Below are 25,202 nucleotides of genomic sequence, written 5' to 3'. Positions count from 1 at the left end.
CCTGGGTTTACTACCGTCTCCATCATTTATCAACGTGTGACTTTGGATAGTTCATGCGTTCACTTACGCAACAAATATTCAGTGAGGGCTTACTCTGTTCCAGGCACTGTTCTAGGAGCTGGGGATACAAGAGTGCCCAAAAACACAAAACTTTCTGCCCTCGAGGAATTTACATTCTAGTGGAGAGAAACAAAGGAGCTAATGAGTGAAACATACAGTGTGTCACGTAGTATGGGGCGCTGGGAGAAAAATAAAGCAGGGAATGGGACAGGAAGTGCAATTTTAGGCAGGTTCTGGTGAGAAGCTGGCATTTAAATGAAGACCCTAAGGATCTCTGGGTGAGTGTTCCAGGGAGGGGAAATCACAGTGCAAAGGCCCTGAGGCAGGATCGAGCCTGACCTGATGGGGAAAATGCAAGGAGGCAGAGTAAGGACAGGGCGGACTTTGGGGAACACTGTCGGGACCTGGGCTTTCCTCTGGCTGAGATGGAGGCTGTGAGAAGTGGTGCTGAGGTGGGGATCCACAGGACCACAGGCTGCTGAGGGGAGAACAGACTGAGGGGGCAGACGGAGAGTAAGCACACTGGTTAGGAGGCTGCTAGGGTAACCCTGGAGAGCGGTGATGCTGGCTGGGCCATGGTGGGGGCAGTGCAGCGGGGAGGTCATAAGGCTGGGTCCACCTTCTCTCCAAGGTGGAGCTGGGCGGGTCTGCTGACAACTTAGCCATGCGGAGCGAGGCAAGGACACGGTCGAGGATGACTCCAAGCTTATTGGCCATTGCCCATTTGCCAAGAAGGACACAGCTGAGTGCAGCAGGTTTGGGGCCAGGGAGGAGGGGGGCAGGTCAAGAGTCTGGGTTTGGACCAGTTGAACTTGAGGGACCTATCAGACCTCCAAGTGGAGAGGACAAGAAGGCCTGTGGATGGATACGTGTGCCTGGAGTTCAGGAGAAGCCCAGGCTGGACATAGATGTTTAAAGGCAAGAGGTGAACTGAGATTGAAGAAGTGAGTATGGTTATTTAATCTCAGTGCGCCTCACTGTCTTCATCGGTGTTATGGGGACTAAATGCAGTAGAAGAGAAAGCACTTAGATCATTGCCTGGCACATCTGTTTGTCGTGGTGGCATCGTACCTGCCTAAGCTTACTGCCCCTACTTACTGCATGGCTGATGAGTGGTTCAGGGGCTGTGCTGGGGTCCCCAGAGGAGGTAGGGACCACGCTGGGGGTTCTAGAAGAGGCAGGAGCTGTGCTGGGGTTCCCAGAGGAGGTAGGGACATTCTCCCAGAGCAGCCTCCCTCGGCATTCATGGCTCTATGGAGTTCAGCCTGCCTTCCACACTTAACCTCTGACCACTCTCCCAGACCTCCAAGCTACTGTTCCCCTCACCCCGGACTGATCACTCTGGTGCTCTTCCTTCTCTACCACTGTCCCTAGCGACCCTGGCACCTCCTCCAGTTGCCATCTCTGGAGGCCCCAACCCTTTAATCCTTCTCTGATGCCTCTTCCTCCAAGAAGTCTTCCTCATTCACACCCCCAACCCCCATCAGACATGAACTTGCCCATCTGGAAACCCTTGGAGCCCTTGGGATGCCTGTTCTTCTCTCCCTGGAGTCAAGCCACTGAGGTGCCCAACTGTCTCCCCTGCACCCCCAGACTGGGAGCTCCAGGCAGGCAGGAACCAGTCTGGTACATCTGTGCACGGATGCCGGGCTCCGGGATGGGCACCCAGGAGGGACCCACGTGTCTGCCGAGTGCGCACGAGCGAGGCGGTGGCAAGAAGCAGGTGCTGCACCGGGAAGACAAGGCAGCCCTAGGCCACCGGTGCCGAGGAGGGCAAGGCTCGTGCTGGGAGGACAGGTCCTGTGTTAGGAGCTGCTGGAGCTCCAGGAGGCAGCCATCCTGGGCCTGAGGGTGTCAGGGAGACTTCACAGGGAGGCAAGGGAGGGCAAGCGCGTGGTGAGTCAGAGTACCCCGGGGCTTGGAGGAAAAGGAGGAGGGCACTCCAGGCCGGGGGCTGCCTTCGGCAAAGGCTGGGGGTAGAAGCGCTCTGGGCCTGTAGAGAAGACTCGCAGCAGGCACTGAGAGGCCCGGGCACACCCTTCCAAGGCGCCTCTGTAGGGAACTGGGTTAAACACACCCGGGGCGGGGGGGCAGGGGGCCGTCCAGGGTGCCGGGAGCTTGTGTAATGCCCACATTTTGTTGTTGACATACAATGTTACCATATTTTCATAGGAATGACCATATTTTTGAACTCAAAAAGGAGGACTCAAGGTCTGACAAGGGTCAGGGCGCTCCCTGGAGTGGACGCTGGGCATTATCCTCAGCGCAGGTGGGGCAGGCGCTCAGGTCACCCTGCGCAGGGCCAGGAGCAGGGACCCGTGCTCAAGGCCAGGCGTCCCCAGCTCCCGGTCACCAAACCATCTACTGGCTTATGAGCTCTGAGGTGGAGATTTTCATAGCACAGTGGGTGACGCAGGCTCGGGGACCAGCCTAGCTGGGTCCGAATCCCGCCTCCCACTTACCGGCAGCGGGGGCCGACATCTCACACCTCTGTGCCTCAGTGTCCTTTTGGCAGAGTGAGACTCATAAAAGGTCGACTGTGAAGATTCAGTGACTGAAAACAGGTGAAGCTCTCAGGACATGTCTGAGCGGATAGTATGCGCCCGGTGAATGCTCACGACTATTGCTGTGTTTATCGTGTTATTCAGCACCTCCTGGGTCTGCAGCAACCCACCCCCCCGCCCCCTTTGCTACTTGCCTGCCCGGGGCTCTCTGAGGGCCAGGCTCGAGGCCCGCCTGGGATGGTGGGGCTCTGTGGGGCCATGGCTCCCTGGACTCCTGGGAGGCTGAGGAAGCTCCCCTTTCCTCTCACACTCTGCCTTCTCTTTGCAGATTTTAACGAGAATGGTTTCATCGACGAGGAGGACCTGCAGAGGATTGTCCTCCGACTGCTCAACAGTGATGACGTGTCCGAGGACCTGCTGACTGACCTCACGAACCACGTGTGTGCCCTGGGGCCACACAGGCTGGGTTGGGCCAGGCCATCCCCCAAAGCCCCTGGATGGCAGGCAGGGTGGGGTGCCCTGAGGGATGGGCACACGGCTGGAGGCAACTATCACCCAAGTTTGCGTCTTTCCTCCAAAGTCCTTCCTTCCAGGGTCCCCAAGAGCAGGTGCCCGAGCCACCCACTCCAAAGGGTCCTCCCACCCACACTGCGGTCACTGTGGGCAGGTGGCCCGACAGCAGCTTAGCCTCAGATGGACACATCACCACGTCCCCTTTCCCACGTTATCCCAGATGTCCTAGAGTGACAGTCCAAAGTGTGACAGGACATGAAGGCAGCCTCATGAATCTGTTTGTCCTAAGACCATGGGAACCTTCAAGTGCTTGTGGTCTGGATTGAAACTAGAAACAAAGATAAAACCATGAAAGGTCATCACTGCCTCCTAGACCTGACAGGGCCCCTTGCAGTACTGAGCCCCTGCCTGTGACCGGATATAGGTGTGGGTGGGGGATGTCACCCCATTCACCTCTGCACCCATTTTCACTGCCAAGTTTGTGCTGGAGGCATGAAGGGGACTCTTCCCATGAGGTCCCAGACAGACCTCAGTGCACATAACCTTATCTCTGCATCTCCATGTCTTTGTCTGGGGTGGGGAGTAGCCGGGGGGGTGGGAAGAACATCTGCCTCACCACCCCCCCCAAGGGAGTCGGGGAACTCACATGCATGTTAAGCACCTAGCAGAGAGCCTGGCCTATGGCAGCACTTGGCGTGAGACATTTTCCCCTCCGCCTGTGTCCCCATCTCACTTTCTCATACTGGGCTCCTCTCTGCTCTCTCGCTCCTTCTGCACCCCTGGCTAGGTCCTGAATGAGTCGGATCTGGACAATGACAACATGCTGTCTTTCTCAGAGTTTGAACATGCTATGGCCAAGTCTCCAGACTTCATGAAGTAAGGTGTTCTGGAGTGGGGGAGGGGGAGAGACCAGCATAGTGGGGGAGGGGGTGGCCCAGGAAGAGCCAATGAAGCCCCTCATCTTCCCAAGGAGGTCATGAGTTTCCAGGGTACTTTGCCGATTCTTTCAGAGTCAGCAAACCTGGAGCTTCGGAGAAATTAGGTAACCTACATTTCCAACCTTTAGAAAGAAGGAGTGGGGTTTTAACCAGAAAAGGCAAGATTACATTCCAGGCTCTGCAAATGACGTGGGTGGTCCTGACTTCAGGTACTGACCATCTAGAGCTGGCCTGGCACACTGGTGTCTTCCCCCCAGGTACAGGGGCCTCTAGGACTGACCGGCGGGTGGCCTTTGCCACTGCCCGTCCTGCTCCCCTGCCCCCACAACTCCAGAGGTCACCAGGAGTCAGGGATTTGCACGGGGGTGTGAAGATGTTGGTCATGGAGTATTTCCAAACCTTGTTTCAGGCAGAAGGGGCATTAATGGTCTTGTATCTTGGTGCAGACACCCTTGAGATGATTGGCCATCTCCATATTGCCCAGGCCATGTTTAACCATCTTGTTTGGATCCTTCCAGTTATGGGGAAAGCACCACCCCTGGAGGCAGCCCATTCATGATCGCACAGCCCTGTTAGAATGCCCTTATTGGGTGGAGTTGGCATCTGTTTGCATACGTCTGCCCTTGGTCTTATAGTCTAGGTGAATTTGATAGCAAAGAATGCCCACGCATGATGGTTTAACCAACCAATCAGAAAAAGAACAAAGACAACTAGACCTCAGAGAATACCTGGTCAGGAACCGAAGATGGTGTATTTTCTCTCTTCTCTGTGCCTGGGGTCTCTGCCTCTCTCCTCAGCTCCTCTGCACTTAGCTCTACATGCAAACCAGAAATCTCTCCTTTGTCAGACAGGAGGCCACTGATGGCCTCCCGGCAGCAGTCGGTCACTCCTAACTAATATCTCTCAGCTCTGACTCCCAAATTCCCAGACAGAGAATCCGATTGGCCCGAGTCGGGTCAGGTGTCCACCCCTCTTCCAGTCACGTGGTGGGAGGAGAGGGCTCTCCAGGCCAACCCGGCTGTTCTGGGGCCCAGGCCCGGGCAGACCTTCTGAAAGACTGTCCACACTAGGAACCACCCCAACTAAGGGTAATTCCTCTTCTTCCAGAACAGCTCAGCACATAACTGAGGCCAGAATCCTGTCCTCCTTGCCTTTCTCTTTGAATCTCTCCCATTTCTTTCCATTGGTTTTGGCACCACGAGGTTCTGACACTCTTCGCTTTCTGGTGATGCTAAAAGGAACACAAGGCTTTGGGAGGGTTTGCAACAATTGCAAACCGGCCGTCCCAGAGAGAGGGACGAGAGGGGGCCTCCAGGACCACTATGAACCTGGAAAGTGGAGGGCACTTCAGAGCTGTAGCTCAGGGTGGCTCATGGGATGCTTTCTCTCAGCTCCTTTCGGATTCACTTCTGGGGCTTTTGATGTGGCCACAAATACCTGAGCTGGCAGCCTCGAGGTGGACCACTGGAACTTGGAATTCAACCCCCTTCGGGCACTGGGGGACTCTGATCAGAAGTATGACTTTGTCCCTGTCCTACCTCACTTCTGGACTATTGTTTATTCAATAAAGCTAAACAAAAGTCTTTCCCATCCCCCACCAGTTCATCTTTTGAATACAGGATCGTGTAGAAGTACCTTTTATTAAGGACTGCTCATTCTAGGGCTTAAGTTTGCCGATGACAGCAAGCTAGCTGGGATGACCAGCCTTTTTGAGGACAGGGTTCAAATCCCAACCCACATCACAGCAGGGACCAGGCCAAATGGGATGAAGTTTATGCAGAAAATCCACATCATTCCCTTCCTTCCCTGGAGCTACCTCCCAGCATCTCCCGCTGCCGACCTACAGAGACATGTATACAGCGGTCATTCCAGTTGGTGCCTGGCTTCCCCGTCCTTGTCACGGGAGAAGACATCTAGGACCCACTTGGCACCCCCAGGCTCCAGGATGCAACAGTGTGGACCAGCAGTTGGGGTTTATTTGCTTTGCTCTTCAGCCAAATCCTGGAATGAATTCGGCCACCACAGGGACCCTTTGGCACCCAGGTGGTCAAGGAGTCAGGGTCACAGGAGAAGCCCCTTATAGGGTCTCTGAGAGCTGACAGATGCCTCTCTGATGGGCACACAGTTTTTCTCATTTACATTGTCCTCTAAGGAGGTGTCTGAACACCGGCTCCCAGGGGAGGGGCTGTCTCACTGTACTCACTGACATGTACTTGAACCTGCAGTGGTCTCTTTGCCTTTAGGTCCTGTTTCACCCATTCAAGAGGTAATAAATTTCCCATTGATTGATGACAGTCCCTTGATCAACTCTAAGAGATGCTGGAATGTTGGAGAAACCCTGTCATGTGGATATGTACCTGGCCTGAGGTCCCCATCCCAGATCCTGTCTATGGAGGGGCTGTCCCCCACATCCTGTCCCCTGCCCCAGCAGGCAAGAGGCCTCCCAGGAAATGGGAAGCAGCAGCCTGGTGAGAGCAGACACTCCAGACTCCCCACCTCAGGCATGTGACCTGGGATCCCATTCCCCCCATTTCCTTGAAGAATGGCTTAGTCCTGGGTCACTCCCTCCTGTGCTGTTCTAGAAGTAGTCCCCAGGGGAGATGCCAAATCAGCCTGTCCATGTCAGTCTGGGAAGAACGCAGAGAGAGGTTGCTGGACACAGCTTTTTCTCTCCGGCACCAGAAGGGCTTCAGGGCTGAGTCATCCCTACCTCTGAGTCTCCACATGGACCACAGGCAGGTTATGTAGTGGGAAAACGAGGGCTTGGGTCAAAACACTGGGTCATTTCTAAGCTGTGGGAGCTTGGGCAACTTTCTCAACCTCCAAGACTCCGTGTCTTTATCAGTAAAGTGGGGCTAACACCACCTCCCTCACAGGTGAGTGTGCGGACTAAATGATGCCAAGTCAGGGCTCAAACTAGAAGTCCTTTGCATCTGACCCCCTGTGCAATTGTTCCATGGTCACTTCCCCTTCGTTCTCAGACATGCGATCATGGAGCTTCCTTGATTATACTCGTGGAAGCAGATGGGAGGTATCTCTGTACCTGAGTGAACCGCCACCAAGACTCGGGAGCCCCACAGTTCTTGGTCCTACCTGCCCCCACTTCAGAGGAAGGGTGGGGGGGGCCCAGTAGGTCACTGGACACTGCTTTCTACTGGCTTGAACCCCTGAGCTGAGCTTTCTACAGGCCTTAAGACCCAGTGCTGTGTGACCCTCAGGCATGTCCTTGTTGTGACCAAATGTTCCTGGGGCTCAGAGGAGAAGACCATGGGTTTGTTCGTGGCTAAAGATTTTATTCCAAAAAGCCAACCTGGCCAGAGCCAGGCTCTCAGACATCACGCTCTGAACTCAAAGTAGCGATCTCTCTTCTGCCGCTCATGTGGGGAGACCCTCTTCCCCGAGGGGAACGTCTGGTAGGTCTTCAGGTTCTCAGGGGATACTCTTAAAAGATGCCACTTCTTCTCTGGGGTCAGAGGAGGACTGGGGCAAGGATGGAGCCAGCATTATGCAGTGTGCCAGGGAGGTGGGGGGGATGCCCATCCACAGCCCTGTGTGCCCAGTGTTCTAGCCCATCCTGACCCTCTGAGTGTTCATCAGCTCAGCATCTGATAAGTCACCCTGCAGTTCAGATCAGAATAATTTGTACTTGTACAATGGTACAGTGGTTAAGAGAGAGAACATGGGTGTCAGACAGAACATGGCTGTCAGATTCTGGCTCAACTCTTGCTGGAAGTGGACACATAAAATGGATTAATGTTAGTACATCTGTCTTAGCTTTGTTTTGAGGAGTAAATGAGGTACTGCTTATAAAGCACTTCAATAATGCTGGACAAGGAGGAAACACTCAACAAATATAAGAAATGGTGATGATGGTGATGATGGTGGCGACAGTGATGGTGGTGATGGTGATGGTGGTGATGGTGATGATGGTGATGGTGGTGATGGTGATAATGGTGGTGATGGTGGTGATGGTGGTGGTGATGGTGATGGTGGTGATGATGATGACAGTATGGTGATGATGGTGATGGTGGTGGTGATGATGGTGGTGGTGATGATGGTGATGATGGTGATGGTGGTGGTGATGATGGTGGTGATGGTGGTGATGACAATGATGATGGTGATGGTGGTCATGTGATGATGGTGATGGTGGTGATGGTGGTGATGATGATGACAGTATGGTGATGATGGTGATGGTGGTGGTGATGATGGTGGTGATAGTGATGGCGGTGATGGTGATGGTGGTGGTGATGATGGTGATGGTGATGATGGTGATGGTGGTGGTGATGATGGTGGTGATGGTGGTGATGTGATGATGGTGATGGTGGTGGTGATGGTGGCGATGGTGATGGTGGTGATGGTGATGGTGGTGATGGTGGTGATGGTGATGACAGTATGGTGATGATGGTGATGGTGGTGATGGTGGTGGTGATGGTGGTGATGTGATGGTGGTGATTGTGGTGATGTGATGGTGGTGACGGTGATGGTGTTGATGGTGATGATGATGGTGATGGTGGTGATGTGATGATGGTGATGGTGGTGATGGTGGTGACGGTGATGGTGGTGATGGTGGTGATGGTGATGACAATATGGTGATGATGGTGATGGTGGTGGTGATGGTGGTGATGTGATGGTGGTGATGTGATGGTAGTGACGGTGATGGTGATGGTTATGACGATGATGATGGTGATGGTGGTGATAGTGATGGTGGTGACAGTGATGATGGTGACGTTGATGTAATGGTGATAGTAGTGATGGTGATGATGGTGATGAAACTCGGGAAAGGGCAGGGATTTGCCCCAAGCCACAGTGGTGATCAGGAAAAGGGCTGAGTGCAGGCACTGACCCTACTACTCCCAATGACCTGGTTGGCCCTCTGAGTCGTGTGAAGCCGTCAGCTGCATATGCTGCCAGAAAACTCGGAGAAGAAATGGAGCTGGGGCATCCCAGGCTCCCCACAGCTGGGGGAGGTGCAGATCCGGCCCAGAGTGATCTCGAGAGGAAATATGTCCTCAGGAGAGGCCCCACACTGCCTCCAGGTTTGGTCTGACTCAGAGCCACCCAAGGGGTGGAGATGGCCAACCCAGAGTCCTAGAGTTGGTGTCAGGAGATCTCGGTTTCTCCAGGTTCTACCTCCAACCAGACTTGCTACCTGGCACAAGTTTCTGAGGCCATCACTAAACCTCAGTTTCCCTATCTATAAAATGGGTCCCTCTATCTTACAGAGAGGAAACTACAGAGGCAGTTAAATTTGTGTCTTTAAAAAACCATTAAACGCAATGGAAAGTTTTGCTGCCTTATCAATAATGATGGTGGCGAGGCTTGGGGTGCTTGAGGCAAGCAAAGGGTCAGCATGTAGTTGGAAACCCAAGATCTTTCCACTGACCTCCTGATGCCTCCTTCCCCACACAACGCCTTGGCAGCACGGACTTGATTTCCATGCCTTGGTGTCAGGAGGGAGAGCAAAACAAACATGTACCTGGATTATCTTACAGGGCAGAGCTGGCCTTCTCTGGGAAAAGCAGCTCTCCTGGATAAAAGCAGTGAGATTCAGGCAGTGGGGAAAGTTCACATTTTGTTAGATGGACAGTTGGACTTTGAAAGCTATTTTGTAGTCCCGAGGACAACATTTTTTGAGTCTGGTCAGAGTTGGAGGGAGGGACCAATTCCCTGCTCTGTGTAGTGTCCTCTGTGTCCGCCAGAGGGCAGCAGTTCCTCACTGCTCAGAGCAGCGGGGACCACGTTCGGACTAGTGTAGCTGCAAGGCTGCCATTGCAGGGGAGAAGCCTGCGGGTTCGGGCCAGCAAAGATGGTGGGGTTTGCTCCCAAACTCCCCAGGCATCTGGCCAGGAAAACACTCTTTCTGATTCCGCTCATTCAGGTCCCTGGTTTCCCTGTGAGGCTGCCCAAACCCTGACCCCTTGCTGTGTAACCATCACCCTCTGCACTGTAGGCTCCTTAGGGCCAGATCTTAACTCATTTCTCAGTCTGAGTGGCTGCGTGCCCGGCTGAAAGCAGGTGCCCATGGACATGTGTCTGTACAATGCATGAATGAAGGGAGGGCAGGCACTCACAGGTCGGTGGGGAGGGGGTACCGTTCCCGCTCCTTCACAGGCAGCACGAAGTAGGGTACCCGGGGCACCATGCCCGTCTTGTCTAGATAGTACTTCCGATGCCGCTGTGCCATCTACAGCTCGACCCAAGGAAGAGATGACAGGTTGTTAGTATGCAGCAGTGACGCGGGACCCCTGCAGTTCCCACCTGGCTATACCTGGGCAGGGGGTGGGGGCTGCCTCCCCTAATGACCCTGTTGGAGACCCCAGCTGGGTGTCCTCTCTGAGACCAGCCTCCCGTCTGTCTAACGGGGATAATGGCCCACAGCGTACCAGCTTTGCTAGGGAGAGTAAAGGAGACAAGCAACCAGCAGAGTAAGGTATGTGACTCCTGGCTCAGCAGGTGGCAAGTTTGTTTCTCCCTCCCCCCTCCCCCCCAGGACTGGAGGGTCCTCTGTGTGAGAGCCATGATGGAGAGCAAAAACCCTTCTGTGCCCATTGACACAGTCCCCCAGCCCCTGGACGTCTGACAGCGTTGACCCTGTCCTCTCCCTGGGGAAGCTGCCTTCTCATACAGTTCTCTGCCCTAAGGACCAGGAGGTACCCGTGTCCTTGAACTCAGGCTGGAGGGATGTTTGCAAGAGAAAAGAGGGAGAGAGTGGGGTTTCTAAGAACACAGCAGAGAATGAGCCCCGGCCCCCAGTGAGGTGGGCGAACACCTCGGTGCCTGTGGCCCCCGGGGATGTGTCTGAACCGGACCCAGAGGAGGCTTTAAGAGCCAGAGGAGCAGGACCAGAACATCAGGGGGTGGGCAGTTAGGTTCCAGTCCGGGGCTGAGGTTGACTCGGGGCACATCCTCAGAGGGTCTGTGAAACAGAGAGGTGTCAGGTGGGCACCAGGACCCAGGTGGGCAAGGACAGTGGGGGACGGGGGCTTAGTGGGCCCTATGTGTGTGTGTGTTGGGGGGGGTCATCCTGTAGGTGAATCTTTAGCCTTTTACTCCAGTAGGAAGTAAGCAAGGGTCCACAGGGCCACGGGGCAGAGGTGAGGGTGGGCACATCCCCAAAGGCTCCAGTTCTACCCGCAGTGGGGGTGAGCAGGGACAAGAGCCCCAGGAGTCCCTGGGATGGAGGGGGCATCTAAGAAACCGAGTCCCGAGCCCTGTCCCCAGTGCCCCTAGCCAAACTCATAGGTTCCTTGCTAGCTCAGGGGCTCAGAAAAAGCAAACAGGGCGCCTGGGTGGCTCAGTTGGTTAAGCGACTGCCTTCGGCTCAGGTCATGATCCTGGAGTCCCGGGATCGAGTCCCACATCGGGCTCCCTGCTCAGCAGGGAGTCTGCTTCTCCCTCTGACCCTCCTCCCTCTCATGCTGTCTCTCATTCTCTCTCTCGCAAATAAATAAAATCTTAAAAAAAAAAAAAAGAAAAGAAAAAGCAAACAAAGTCACTCTTTGAGGGTGAGAGGTCTCTGGCCCTGCCATCGCTCCAGCCCACTCCCCCACCGCCACGGAGAGGAGGTAGCAGCCCAGCCCAGGGCAGCCCACCTGGTAGAAACCCGCGAGTTGGGCGGAGCGGTCACTATCCAGGTTGAAGCGGGTGTAGACGGGGGTGTGCAGCCAGCGGTCCCGGGTGTGGGAGCGCTTACTCAGCACCAGGTCGGGGTTGGAGGAGAAGAGGGTCGGGAAGTGGCCGCCTTTGCTGAAGGGAGTGTGGCTCTTCTCCAGGGCAGCGTGGCGTTGGTCCTGGAAGTACTTGAGGGTGGTGGTGCCGTAGGGGGAGCCAAAGGAGAAGGCCACACTGGGGACATGGCCTTGGTACCTGCCATGGTAATGGGGGGTGGGGAGAACGGGAAGGGAGATCAGTGCAAGGTTCCAGGGCCAGTTCCAAGAGAGGCCCTGAAAACCCAGGGATGGGGTCAGTGGGCCCCGTGGGTCACTTCTGGGCTTTGAGAAGCTTCCCTAAGGGGCACTGCCCAGCTCGGGGCTCCGGGGCACAATGAGGGAAAGAGGCTCTGGGCCTCTCCTCCCTATAGAGGACGGTCATCCCTCCAGACCAGAGGCTGAGGCAGGGACCAGAGCACCAGGGCCCCATCCTGAGCCCCGAGCAAGCCTGCAGACAAGTCACTCTCCGTTCCGAAGATGGGAGGCCTCCTGCTGCTATCTCGTTAAGGGTCGCGAGAATATCAGAAGTTGGGGGGGGACACAGCAGTGTGACGATGCTGTCAGACTGGTTGCAGCCAAGGCCTGGGTTCACGTGCTGCAGCCTGGCTCCAGCTCAATGGCCTCGTGAGGCGCCACTCACACTGGCTGCCAGGAGCCCCATCGCCCACTGCAACCACAGAGGCCAGCAAGAGGGGCAGGGGGCTGGCGAGCGGGGCCCCCAGAGACCCCGGGGAACACACGTCCGCACAGGACGCTAAGGAGCCCCAGTCAGGTGAGATTTACACAGAGAGCCAGGCTTGCTGCGGCCAAGTGAGGGGAGACCGGGCGACCCCTGAAGAGCAGGAGCATCAGACTTTGTGCAAGGGACAGAGATCAGCTTTTGGGGATGTGCCCAGAGATCAGCTTTCCCGGTCAGTGCTTCTCACCTCCTAAAACCCGGCCTGGACCCCCTGGTGCCCTTGAAATGGCCCTTGACAAGGCCATCACGGGTCGCCTGCCACACTGGACGTTGGTGACCTCTGCCTTCTCGAAACGCCACTCCTGGATTTTAGGACACTATTCTCTCCTTGTCTGCTGGTCTTCACCTGCCTCTCTGACCATTCCTTCCCGGTTCCCCCCTCCCCCCCATGACGCGCCTCCTCTGCTCTCTTCCTCCAGGATCCGTCCTGAGCCCACACAGTCCCCTGCATGATGGTATCCATGCCGAGGCCTTAACCGTCACCCTTGTGTGGATGACCCCTGGTCTTCATCTCCAGCCCAGAAGTTCCCTCAGACTCCCGTACACAGCGGCACACTAGACCTCTCCCTCAGATGTCCCAGGCACTATCTCTCCCCACCACCTCCCCAACAGCTAGTCCCATCTCGGTGAAGAGCACTCGCCAGATGGCCACGCTGCCTCTTACCTGGACCGTGGCCGCAGCAGCCCCTCATCCTCCTAACCACGCTCTTACCTCCCACCCCGTTCCCATACTTCAGCCGGACTGACCTTCTAAAGTCAAGCCCTTAGCGTGGCATTCAAGGCCGTCTGAGAGTGGACCTCGCCTCCTTCTCCAGCCTCACCAGCTGTCCTGCCCCGGGTTGTAAAGAGCCACGTGCAGTTTCCTGCCTGTAGCTGCTCTTTCTCCCTCCCACCCCTGTCTCTCCCATGGCATTTGCCCTGTGCCCCCCAGCCATCAGGAATGCCTGCCCTCTCCTGCCACTCCTGATGCTTGCCCACAAATACTAAAGAATCCCATTAAATACTGTGAGCCTTGAGAAGCTAAATGCTATGGGGCCCCTGGGTGGCTCACTCGGGTTAAGCGTCCAGCTCTTGATTTCAGCTCAGGTCATGATCTCAGGGTCCTGCGATCAAGCCCCCTAATGGGCTCCACGCTCAGCACAGAGTCTGCTTGGGATTCTCTCTCCCTCTGCCTCTGCCCCTCCCCCTGCTCGTGCTCTCTTTCTTTCTCGAATAAATAAATCTTTTTTTAAAAAACAGACCTGTCCTATCACTTCCTTGAAGATCCTTTCCTTGCCACCTCTTCCAGGTCTAGGTGGGTCGTGTTCTCTGTTCCCATCCCACCACTAGCCAAACCTCACTCCGAATGCTCTTGTCTCTGTCTCCGCCACCAGGCTGGGAGCTCCTTGAGCACAGCTGGCTCATGTCTAACCTCTGGATCCCCAGTTTTCAGCACCAGGTCTGGCACGCGGTCTGAGTAGGAAACGTTTAGGGAACAAACAAAATGAGTGGCTGCATGCCTACAGCATCAGTGATGCTTCCAGTTGGGCCCGCTCACACAGATGCCCGACGACCGTGCTGCAGGGACCCCCAGCACCTCCCCCGGGGCCTCCCCTGCTGGGATGCGGGGGGCCTCGCCTGCGCTCAGCTGAGTTCTCTTACCAGGGAAGCCCCAGGGAGTGCGGGGAGCCTGCCGGCCCCTGCGACATCACAGGCTTCCCCGTCTCACCAGGCCAAAGCGCACTGTGGTCTGAGGTCCGCGCTTCAGGGTCACCTGCAGCAGCTGCTCTGGGCCTCGGCCTCCTCACCAATAAAATTAGAGAGCAGTGCATGGCTTGCTTCTTCCCATCAGGCGGGAGTCAGGAAACCAAGCCCGGGGATTACTGACGGGCCTTCCAATTGCTCTCCACTGTGGGCAAAATAGAACAAGAGCCCCTCCCTGGTTCCTGGCCCTACCTCCCCTCAGCAGCTGTGCCCTTCTAGAATCTTGCAGCACTTGAGGTTGCCTGGGCCCAAGCAGGGAGTGAGGGGAGAAGCCTTCCACTGCACTCAGGCATTCGCCCAGCCTTCCCTCTCCTGCCCGTGGCTTCTCTCCATCCTTGAGACCATGACCCTCAGGATCCTAACCTGCTCCCACCTGCCTCTGCCCTTCTGCTGGCTCCTTCCGAGTTCCTCGATGATGGCTGGGTCTCCTTCTCTCCTGGAAAGACCGTAGGGCTGGTGATGCCTGTGAGGTCACCTTGGCCACTTCCGGGACAGAGTCCTCCTCTTTGCCACGGTTTCTCCCCTCCTGGGTCCGGAGCCTCCCCTCCTGCCCTCCCTCCGCCCCCATCAGTCCCTCTCTATTTCTCTCAGCCTCTGTCCTCCCTCCTTGCCATCTATACTCTCTCTTGCTCTCTTAGCTTCTTCCTCTCTGCCTATAAACACGCACATTTGTGTGCATTTTTCCCAGGCTGCAAAATCCTCCAGTGGGCCTTGCCCCCTTGCATCCCACTCTTTCTCTTCCTTTATTCCCGAATTTCCCTGCAGAATGTTCTGTACCTTCTGCCTTTGTTTCTCCCTCTCCCATTCTTCCCTTGACCTCCCTCAGTCCGATTTTTCACCACCACCTCCCCCCCACCCCGGCTTCAATGTGAGCCCGTATTTTTTCATTAAAGTAATGTAAAATCATCCAATTGCCAAATCCAACATCCTCGGCTCACCCTTTCTCGGTGGCAACACTCGCGCTGATGCAGAAACTCATTTGCAAGAAACATAACCTGAGCGGTAGAAACAGAGTTCCTGAGAGTTCTTTGCGCTATGTATGAAACCTAATAACAATATAAGCTAGACAGTCAAGCAGTCAGAGTCCGGCAGTAGGAAGAAGCTTCTTCCTTCCTCCTGATAAGTCCCTCCACAGGGAGGGAGCTCCCTACAGACGTGCCTCTGACCCCCACTTGTCCTTCCACCTTCAGGTGGAAGAACATCGGGCTGGCGGGCTGAAGAGGGAAAGGAGGCTTGTTGAAGCCCACCCATCCCTCCCCCTTTTCCTTGGAAGCAAGCCAGCCCACACGGCTCCTCGGTGCTGTTTTGGGCGGACACACTCTCTCCTTCAGGAGGAGAGCCTGCCCCGATCCAGCCCTCTGCCACCTCCTTCCGGGGTCCAGTACCAGCCCTGTTCTCCCATATCAGCTTTCACTCTTTTATCTTATTTCTCCAGTGGTTCAGAAGGCAGGAATGAAAGAGAGGCTGGTCATCAGGTGCTGTCAAACCCCAACAGAAAGATCATAAAGCGACAGCACCAAAACGAAAGAAAGGTTGTCTGCAACATTCTGTCGGGACAAGAGCGTGACCCAAGAACATCAGACTGGCCAAGCAGCCATTCAGATAGAAAGGCAGCCGCTGGTCCTTTCCCGGCAAGAAAGAGCTCAGGAACCAAAGCAACCCATAGGCTCTCCTTGCAAGTAGCATTCAGTGACGAAATCCTGCCAACTAGGAGATGATTCAAAAGAAAGAAATACCCAGGAATGTAGAACCTCTGTGAAAAGGAGTGGTGGTTAGCTTCAAATCTATTTAAGTACGGAACTAGAAATAGCAGCGAGGTGAAGTCTGGTGACAGCGCGGAACGTAAATGTTATAAAACCTGTCAAAGGGAAAAATAATTTTGGCAACAAAAATTGGGGGGGGTGGGTGGAGGGGCGATGGGAGTGCACTTACGAAGAATTTATAAGCAGAGTCAACCCATGGCAACTAAATTTAAAATGTGTTGTTGAAAAACACACAACACAGTGACTCTCACCCCTGGATGGTTTTTATTTTCCCACCCTCCCTCTCTTTTAGATGGATCTTTTAGGAATTAATATCTCTTGAGCTGAATTAGCATTTATCTAAAGTCTGGGGATTCTTCCATTTTATGCCAGCATCTTTCTCTTCAGTGAAGTCCTAGTAAGATTACATTTCATGATTTTCATTTTAAAATAGCAAATGTGGCATGATCGTATTTTTATAGAATTGCTTTGTCTATCTTTCTATCTACCCAGCCAGTCAGCCATCAAGTCTTTTTGCTGAATAGACGCCCAATGAGGAACTGGAAGGAAGTTCACCAAAAGCTAACCCTGGTTCATTCTAGGTGTTCGGATTTGGGGTGGTTTGTTTCTTTCTGCTTTGTACGTGTATCTTTTTTTTTTTTTTTAAAGACAGTGAGATAGTGTTAAGAATTACTTTACTGGGAACCTACTGCGTGCCAGTGTTGGGAATCCAGAGGTCCACAAGCCTCGGCCTTCTTCCTCCTGCCTACCCCCTCATTCTGTATTTACTGAGATACACGGTGTGTGTGCAAGAGCTCTGATGCCTTTAAATGCAGGGAGAGAGGCCCATTCCCCGGGGTGGGGTGGGGGCTGGATTGGTGAAGCCCCAAGAAGGGCCTTCCACTGGGGTCAGGCTTTGAAGAGAACCTCAGTGTGGAGGGGGATGGCCTGGGAGCTCGTTCTCTTCCTCTGCTTATCTTCTAGGTGCTTCCAGATGCCCCAGAGTCCTCTTCTCTTTTCAGAGACTCACTCCCTCTGGGAAAGCTCATTTATGTTAGACTTCCAATACCGCCCATACACCAAGGATGCCCAGAGCTGTGTCTCTGTGTTTCTTCTCCCGGCTAAGGATCCACATACCTAGTCGTTCATATAGGGCTTGCCCACGAGTGCCAGGTGCAGACTGATCAAAACCAGCCTGTTCCTCCTCCTCCTGGATAGCTCTGCCTGGCTTAATGACACCCATATCCACCCCTTACCAGCCAGAAACCGGGATTCACGCCATCCTCCCTTCTCCATCCCCCTTCTGTCCCTAGGCCCTGTGCTTCTCCCACGGCTGCCAGCCTGGCTCTTCGCTTGCCGGAGCAGTTTTCAGTCTCCCAGCCAGTCTCCCAGACCAAGTCTCACCCCTCCAGCCGGCTGTCCACACTGCTGCCAGAATGATCTTTCTCAAACATGCGTCACATCACTAAGGCTCACCTCTCCCTTCTCGCTTCCCCACGTGCGCCCAATGCCCCGGAAGCGTCACATGCTGCCCACACCTCTGAGCCTTCGCACACATCCACCCAGCCGGGATGCCATGTCTCCTCCTGCCCCCGGGGGGTTCCCTACCCTCTCACAGAACCAGGGCTCTCTGTCACCTTCCCTAACCACACACCCTCTACCAAACATGAATGTGTCACATCCTTCGTCCACACTCAGGCGCACATTCATCCACCTCCTCTGCTGATCTGTGTTCCCCTCTATCCTCAGCACCTACGCAGCACCTAACACGGGACTAGTGCTCAATAAACGTCCGCTGGAGGGGGCAGAAGTCCCGAAACCCGGGGGGCACCATGTCCCAGAACACTGCTTTCAAGGGGCTTGGCTCTGATCTGCAGAGCGCACGCGGGCACACAGCGTCCCACCCACAGGGGCCTTGGTGCTCCTCGGAAGAAAGGAGCTATAGAAATGTGACGTGTTCCTGTGATTCTTGTCTTCACCACCCCCAGGCTCTCTGCCATACTCCTCCTCTGCTCCCCGATTTTCCACCTTCTCTGAATGCCAAGATATTTGCATCCCAATAGAATAGAAGCCCCCTCCTCCGCAATCCTCCTAAGGTTGGATTTCTGATCCTGTTCAGAGTTTGCTGCTCGGGGAGGGGCGCAGGGGTGCGCACATATGTGCACACGTTCACATTCATGTAGCACTCAGAGGGCATGCCTCGGCTAGCCAGGTCTGTGTCCCCTGCCCGCACTTGCAGTTGTGTGCCTTGAGGGCGACCCTGTGTGGTTCTACCGTAAAGCTTTCCGAAGGCCTGTTGTTGGTCGTGTGGCCGGCCGTGGTAGAAAGAACCGAGGGGAATGGCAGGAATGGTAGGTTTCATAACGGGGCATCCAACAGTCCCTATGGTGCTGCCACACCTCCTCCTTGACCCCCTCCTCAGCCACCTGCATGCGAGCTGGGAGACTGTGCTCAGCTGGGACCCCCGGCAATGATCTTGTGTGTATTCCTGTGCGTACAGGGAGCAATCCCTCCCTGCCTCTTGATGGTCCTGGTTGGCCCCAGACCTGACATTAAAATTAATTACCATGCCATCAGAGATCCCATGAGCAGCCTTATTAACTAATTAACTTGTGACTATTCAGCACGTCCTCATTCCACGCGCGCCTTCTCCATAATACTTCCTGCGGAGTACAGGGCCAGCAGACCCTTCCCCTGGGCACAAACTTTCAAAGGCTCCCCGTTGTCTAGGAAATTAAATACAAATGGGCTAGACACTCAAGGACCTGCTTGACGTGGGCCCCTGGGAGAGGTCTTTCCAACCTTCTCATCCACTTCCTTGTTGCAGCTTTTCCACTCCAGCTAAACAGGCTTTTGTTGCTCTGGAGGCATATCGGGCCAGCACCTTCACCCCTGCCTCTCCTCGGGCCATCCCCTCCATCCCGAAGACACTCCTCTCCTCCTCTCCCTGCCTTGGGACCTTAGCCATGCCTCAAGGTCCATTTCTAAGACCTTTTCCATGGAGCCACCCACAGACCATGCTCGTCCTCTCCATTGAACTGTCTGTGCCCTTTGTGACTCTTTTTTTATTTAAGTTTTTATTTATTTAAGTCATCTCTACACCCAACGTGGGGCTCGAACTCATGACCCCAAAATCAAGAGTCATCATGCTCTTCCAACTGAGGCAGGCAGGAGCCCCCCTTTGTGACTCTCTTCTGTCCCAGTTCACATTCTGGTTATATTGCAATTACCTGGGCCTTTAGTCTAGTCTTTCTTCCTGAAGTATAAACTCCGTGGGGAGAGAGGGAGGTGTTCTCCTCCTGTCTGCATCCTGGCACTCCTGGCCCTCAGGAGATGCTCTGTACATATTTGTTGAAATGAACTGACAAATGGAGGCACATTTTAAAGGGCTGACGATTCTTCTGGAAAGAAGGAGCGTCCCTGTTACAAAGCCTAGGTCTCCAGGGGCCCCTGGCACCCTGTTCTTAGGAAGCCTCCCCAGTTCTTCCGGGTTGTGTGAGAGGTATCAGTTGCCTATCTGGGCACATGGAGTCTCCTACAGCCCTTTGGCACGTGGCCTTTGTTTTGTAGCCGAGGATGCACGGGCCTGTCTCCGGGGCTGCACGTGCAGCACCAGGGCCTGGGCTGAAATGCAAGGGGGTCCCCTGGCCCGGCCTGGCCCGGTGAGGTCTCAGGCCTGCAGCAGTTGGCAGGGGCCGGGGGTGCGCTAGAGGTGGTGAGTACTGGCTCCTACTGGCTGAAGGGAGCTGATTACTAAAGTTCCAGGATTTTATTCAAGCTGTTGTTAAACAAGCCAGCATTAAAATTTAATTGTAAAAAAAATTAAATTATATAAAGTCACAATTAAAGAAATTATATTGAAAACAAAGGTGATAAACCCTCAAAACTGATCACTCCCTGATTATGTCACTATGTTTCACCACCGTCCGTGTCCTGGAGTTTAGTTACGCCTCTTGCATGTGTAGGGTGGAATGATCGGATCCGTGTGCTGCTATGCACCTCTTCCCAGCTCTGCACTGTGACACTGTGCTGCTAGCTTGAAATCAGCCACGGTGGGAGGGTTCATACCACAGACAGGAGAGAAATGCTGCAGATCAAGGCTTTTTCCCTCCAGAGAGCTGGCTGTCTAGGGATTCCGGGTAAGGGGACATAGTCACCTCTGTGTGGCCACCTTCTTGAGAATGTCCTCTTGATAGTGGAATGCACTGATTTTAGGGTCTTGTGGCCCCTAAGGCTCAAGCCCAGCTCAGTGGCAGATAGGGGCCCAGCTGCCACTCCAGGCAGACAGAGGGAAGTGATGGGGGGCAAGTCCCCCTGCCCTTGCTCCTGGTGAGAGCCCCTAGGCAGAGCTGGGGGCATCAGGGGCAGCAGCAGTCCGGCCATGAATGAAGGCACAGTGGCGGGTCAAGTGTTTGGACGAAGAGCCTGGTGAGGTGTGGTGGGAGGCAGAGAGCAAGGGGATGGATACCACTTAGATGTGACCTGCAAGCAGGAGGCACAGAGCCCCCACTGAGGCTGGTCTCATCCCTTGAAAAGCCTTACAATCCCAGGGACTTGGACCCAAGAATTCCCTGCTCACTGCAGGGAGGGCACGCAGGCCAGGCAGTGGCGAGGTGCCTGAGGGCTGTGTTGCCCAGAGCAGCAAGCAACCAGGAGGAGCTCCCTGGCAACGAGTCTGAAGCCCAGCATCCTGTTTCCCTTGGTACCCAGAATCAGGCCTTGAACACGGCAGGGATCTAACTAATGGTAATAGCTAACAGTTGGAGGGATTGAGGAGAGCCTGGGTGCTGAAGTCACACGGACGTGGCACGGTAACTTGCTGAATGACCCCAGGCAAGCTGTTCGTTTCTCATCTGGGTTGTTGCAAAGGTTTTTTAGAGAAAGTGTGTAAAGAGCCCTGCACAGTGCCTGGTACACAGTAGGTGCTCATACCCGGGGGCTCACACTGCCGGCTTGTCCATCATCAGCTTGGGACTCAAGCAAGTTCCCCTGGGCAGACCTCAGTGACCACATCTGGAACAGGAGGGGGCTGGGCCACAAGATCTCCCAAGTCCTTACCACTGGGAATATGCTCTGCCTCTAAGAATAAAACTGGTAAGGGGGATGATTTGAGTGTCAGAAGAGACTGGCTGTGCTTAAAATCCTGTGATTAATATTTATAATTAATTATCCAGGTGTGGTGGGGAACCTGGGATTCTTTCATTAAGTTAACAAAATGAGGTAGCATTTAGAAACAAAAGATAACTCAATTCATTCCTCATCGATGGGGATTTTAGGGACAGCATATCCCTCCCAGAAAGATCCGTGGCAAAAGCCGCAGATACAGGCTCAGCTATTCAGACTAGTCCAGCTCACGCTTGGAGCCTTCTTTATGATTCACTTGTTATCACAATTTCTAGATCAATCCCAGGACTGGGTGCTCGAGGGAGCTGCAGACGAGGGGCATGGATAGAGGAGCAACACAGGATCGCTCCTGAAATACGCAACCCCTCCTGGCCCCAGACGGAGTGGGGGGACACTTGGGGGGGGTTAGGTCCCACCTGGGGATGGTGGGGATCTGAAGAAAAAAGTATAATAATGTATAGAATGAAACCCCATAATAAACACCCAGAATGTGGTATGAACACCACTCTCCAGGGCTGCCAAGATGGCTTTGAACTAAGCCTCATGTGATTACACCGCAACGGGGACCCATCAAGGGCGGCCCCTGCTTGTATGTCTTATAACAAACCCGGCACATCCCAAGCGCTCAGCACCTCTTTGTCAAAGGAATGCCTAAATGAAGGAAAGGATTAATAGGAAAATCCTAAGCCACCTTTTCTAACACACCTGGCTTGACATCAGGAGCGTCTCAGAATCCAGTCCCTGCCCTCCGCGCCCGGGGCGACTGGTGGGGGAGAGAAAGAGAATCTTACACCCTGGGAAAAAAGCTTGGGAGTGGAAATCTCAGACACTTTGACAGAAGGGGCCACAGAATGGAAGAGACCGTCAGACTTGCATCTTAGATGTGTGGGGCTTGATACCAGCCAGAGAAAGGAAAGGTAGGTTTGACCCTGCATCTGAAAATGCTCAAGGCAAGGCAGATCTGCCGACTGGGAAGCTTTCAAAGCCAGTATTCTGTGAGGATTAGGTGAGATCGGTGGGAGAACCGACCACAAAGTCCGGCGGCCAGTGCACCCGCCCTGCCAGATTCTTCGAAACCCACCCAGGCGCCCACCCGGTCTCCTTTAGTCCTTCAGCCGACAAATACGACTCCTGCGCGAATCCTGGGGGCGCCACACTGGGCTGGGGCCCGAAAAGCCTGCTCCCTTCTCAGCTCCCCGCGCTCTCGCTCCCGCCCAGGCGTCTCCAAACACCAACCTCACGCGGGGGCTCCCGCGACTCCCCCTCCCCGGGCCGCAGGCCAGGTGTGCTCAGCGCTCGCTGGGGACCCACTTTCTACGAACGTGGTCCCGGAGAGTCCCTGCCCGCGCCCAGCCACCCCCTGCCCTGAGCGCGCCAGCCCCGGGGTAGGCCCCCAGCCAGAGGAACCGTTGGCGCTCGCGGTTCCCTCAAACCCCAAAGGCGCGGGGACGGAGATTCGAGCCGGAGGAGGGTTCTACGGCCGAGACGGGGACTCCGCCCCACGGGTTCAGGCGGGGGCCTGGGGGCGCGGCGGCCTTACCCGGGCATGAGGCCGGGGGGCACGTAGGCGGCATTGAACTCGGTCAGTAGGGTGCCCGCGCTGCGGGAGGCCATGGTGGGTGCGGCGAGCGCGCAGCGAGCCCGGCGCCCCAGCGCTCCCCGCCCGACGGTAAACAGCCCGGGGTCACCCGGCAACCGCGCGTGGGGCAACGTGACTGGGGCCCAGCGGCCGCCGCGTTCCGGGGGGGGCCCCCCAGCCCTCCTCAAGCGTGCTCTCCTGTGTACCCCGCCAATCGCCGCTCCCACCCAAGCGCCAGGCCTGGGCTCATCTCTGTGCTTCACCGGCGGCCCGCGTGTGCCGACGCGCAGATGCGGGATGAAGGTGGGAACTCGCTGGAGAGGCCCGGCCGGGGGTGCGCCCTGAGTGCGCTTCTGTCCGCTGCGGGGCTGGCGGACCCGGCCTGGGGCGCCCGCGCTTCGGAGGCCGAGCAGGAAGCGGCAGCCTCATCGCCGCTCTGCTCCAGGAGCCCGAGTGGCCGCAGGGACCCCAGGAGCCAGCGCTCCCCGAGTCTGCCCGCGCACCCCAGTTCCTCAAGGGGAATTGTCTTCATTACTCTCTCGTCTCTCCCTGGGAACTTCCTTCTCACCCCGTCTTGCCCGGCAGTACTCCACACGAGTGGTTTATAAGTAAGGGGCCAAAAGCAAATCGAGGAAAGATCTGGGTGTGTGATTTACACCTGTCGCCAGTTCTGAAGTTCAGTCCACAGGGTTGGCTTGTTTGCACCAGAGAGCAAACTTGCCCAAAGCCCCGGTGAGGTTTCCTTGTAATAATGCTTCCCTCCTATAACTGCTGCCCCCACATCCCATTTTTCCAGTGACCCTCATCCCAGCCCTGGTCTTTAACTGGGGTGCGAGAGAGCCGTGACAGGCTCCAAGGCGACATGCTCTTTGCAACTTGGAGCCAAACCTGCCTCCCAGCTCCCTTGCAGCACTCCTGGTATCAGTAAGAACCCTCTGCCGTTTACCCTTGGCCTTCACAGTTTCATTCAATCCTGTGGGAGGAGAAGTGTTATCTTCACAGGTGACTCTGTAAATGGCAGCTGATGAAGACCATAGACATTAATGAGCTTGCAGGATGCTTTTGCAAACAGAATTCTCAAAAGGCTTTCGCGGACAGATAACAATGGGATTGGGGCAGGGCGGGGGGGGGGGGGGGCACGAGTTTCCAAGGGATGCAAGAAGCAGGAGAACTGAGGCCGGGGGAGGAAAAGGATCTGACGGGGGAATGAGTGGTTGCAGACCAGGCAGAAGGACTCTCCACCAGTCCTTCAAGCTGCAGTCAGATCTGTGTATTTCTAAATGCCCCATGCAGAATATGAGCAATAATAAGAAAAACATTTGTAAAAGCTGTAAAAGAACAACTCTCAGTTCAGGTGTGCTGTACTCCAGGAAGATGTTCCCCTGGCCAAGGTCAAGTGCCCACTCTCTCCCCCATCATGACTTCCCAGCTGAGGGTACCTGTGAACCCGGCACCCTGTGTTCAGTTTGTCTGTGTTCCAGCGAGTCTTCTGCTTGGGGTCCAATACCGTATCACATTGACCCCTGAATCCCCAGCACCTGGTACTAGCAGGAGTTAGTATATGTTTGTTGAATAAATTTTGTAGTAAGAGTTAAAGAAATGGGTAATAGTAGGGAGAGTGGAAATTTAAAAAGTGAGATCTGGCTTAGGTTTCCGAGGGTCAGCTGGCTCAGCTAAAGGGTGCTATGTGTTGGCAGGATGGAATTACTGCCATTTTATCGATATAGAAACTGAGGTGCAGCCAAGCTCAATGCCTTCTTTAGGGAAAGTTCATGGGCTTTTTCCTAAAGATGCACAGGCCTCTTGAAATTCACCCCTACAGGAGAGAACCACGAGAAGGCCTACGGAGGAGATGGATCTTTTTTTCCTATCAAGTGCCACTAAGCCTTACAAATAAAGATCACTTAATGACCTCATTTATGGAACATGCTAGTTAATTTGTTTTTTAAAAAAGAGACATTAAACTTACCTGGTTTTAAAATTTTTTTTGGATATTCATTTGTATTCAATAAATACAATAGACTGAAATACTCTTTGCTTCATTGTGGTTAGATAAAAGTGAGAAAGGAGAGCAGCAATTGAGGAAGGAAAGGGAGAGAAGGAAATAGAACATAAATAGAAAAAGAAAAAAGAAGGCAATGTGGCAAAGAATTATCTAGAAGGAGGCTCCTGTGACATCCTGCAGGTCACTGGACTGTAGAATTCAAAAGGACTAACCTCTTGTTAGCATGCTGTGAAAATTTAATACTTCCCTTTTTGAACCTTTAGGCTCTGTTCCAGATAGGTCACCAAGCTCACCCCTTATCCTGTTAACCTTCAGTGGGCATCCTACCATACCCAGGAGTCTGTCCGAGGCTCTGGGGCTGCAAAGATCAGGGCACCAAGGTCTCCCCATGGGGAGACCCATGGGCAGCACAGATGAGGACCCCAACCCAGCCTGGGTGAAGGTGTGGGTGCAGAGGCACTTTCAGGATTGGGCACCAGTTGGGCTGAGTCCAGGCGAGAAGGCGGTGGTGGGTAAGAACATTCCTTGCAGAGCAAACAGCAAGAG

General features: G+C 54.6%; 2 protein-coding genes across 2 annotated transcripts in view; one reads left to right on the top strand and one right to left on the bottom strand.

Annotated features, from left to right (window-relative positions):
* Window positions 1–4,755, top strand: part of CIB4 (calcium and integrin binding family member 4) — a 48,008-nt gene extending 43,253 nt beyond the window's left edge. The window contains exons 4-5 of the mRNA XM_078057435.1: window positions 2,893–3,002; window positions 3,865–4,755. Of these exons, the coding sequence (XP_077913561.1) occupies window positions 2,893–3,002; window positions 3,865–3,957 (203 nt within the window). The 3' untranslated portion in view covers window positions 3,958–4,755. The remainder of the gene's footprint in view (window positions 1–2,892; window positions 3,003–3,864) is intronic.
* A 2,595-nt stretch (window positions 4,756–7,350) lies between these two features.
* Window positions 7,351–22,686, bottom strand: CIMIP2C (ciliary microtubule inner protein 2C). Its single transcript, XM_036090271.1, has 4 exons — window positions 22,613–22,686; window positions 11,608–11,881; window positions 10,087–10,199; window positions 7,351–7,495 (listed from the first exon to the last, which is right to left on the bottom strand). Exons 1-4 carry the CDS (start codon window positions 22,684–22,686, stop codon window positions 7,351–7,353), a joined length of 606 nt encoding a protein of 201 aa, XP_035946164.1.
* Between the last annotated feature and the right edge of the window lie 2,516 nt (window positions 22,687–25,202).

This window comes from Halichoerus grypus, chromosome 10 (assembly GCF_964656455.1).
Source record: "Halichoerus grypus chromosome 10, mHalGry1.hap1.1, whole genome shotgun sequence".
NCBI lineage: Eukaryota > Metazoa > Chordata > Mammalia > Carnivora > Phocidae > Halichoerus > Halichoerus grypus.
Note: the sequence above shows the minus strand (reverse complement) of the source record. Positions and strands in the feature narration are given on the sequence as shown.

Bases quoted from the DNA above. Each gene is read 5' to 3' on its own strand.
- CIMIP2C (XM_036090271.1), bottom strand. From the start codon at position 22,686: ATGGCCTCCCGCAGCGCGGGCACCCTACTGACCGAGTTCAATGCCGCC. The intron at 11,882-22,612 runs GTAAGGCCGCCG...TTACCATGGCAG, and splicing joins CCCCCCGGCCTCATGCCCGG to GTACCAAGGCCATGTCCCCA. The intron at 7,496-10,086 runs GTGAGTGCCTGC...TCCTTGCCCCAG, and splicing joins TACCCCCTCCCCACCGACCT to TCCTCCTCTGACCCCAGAGA.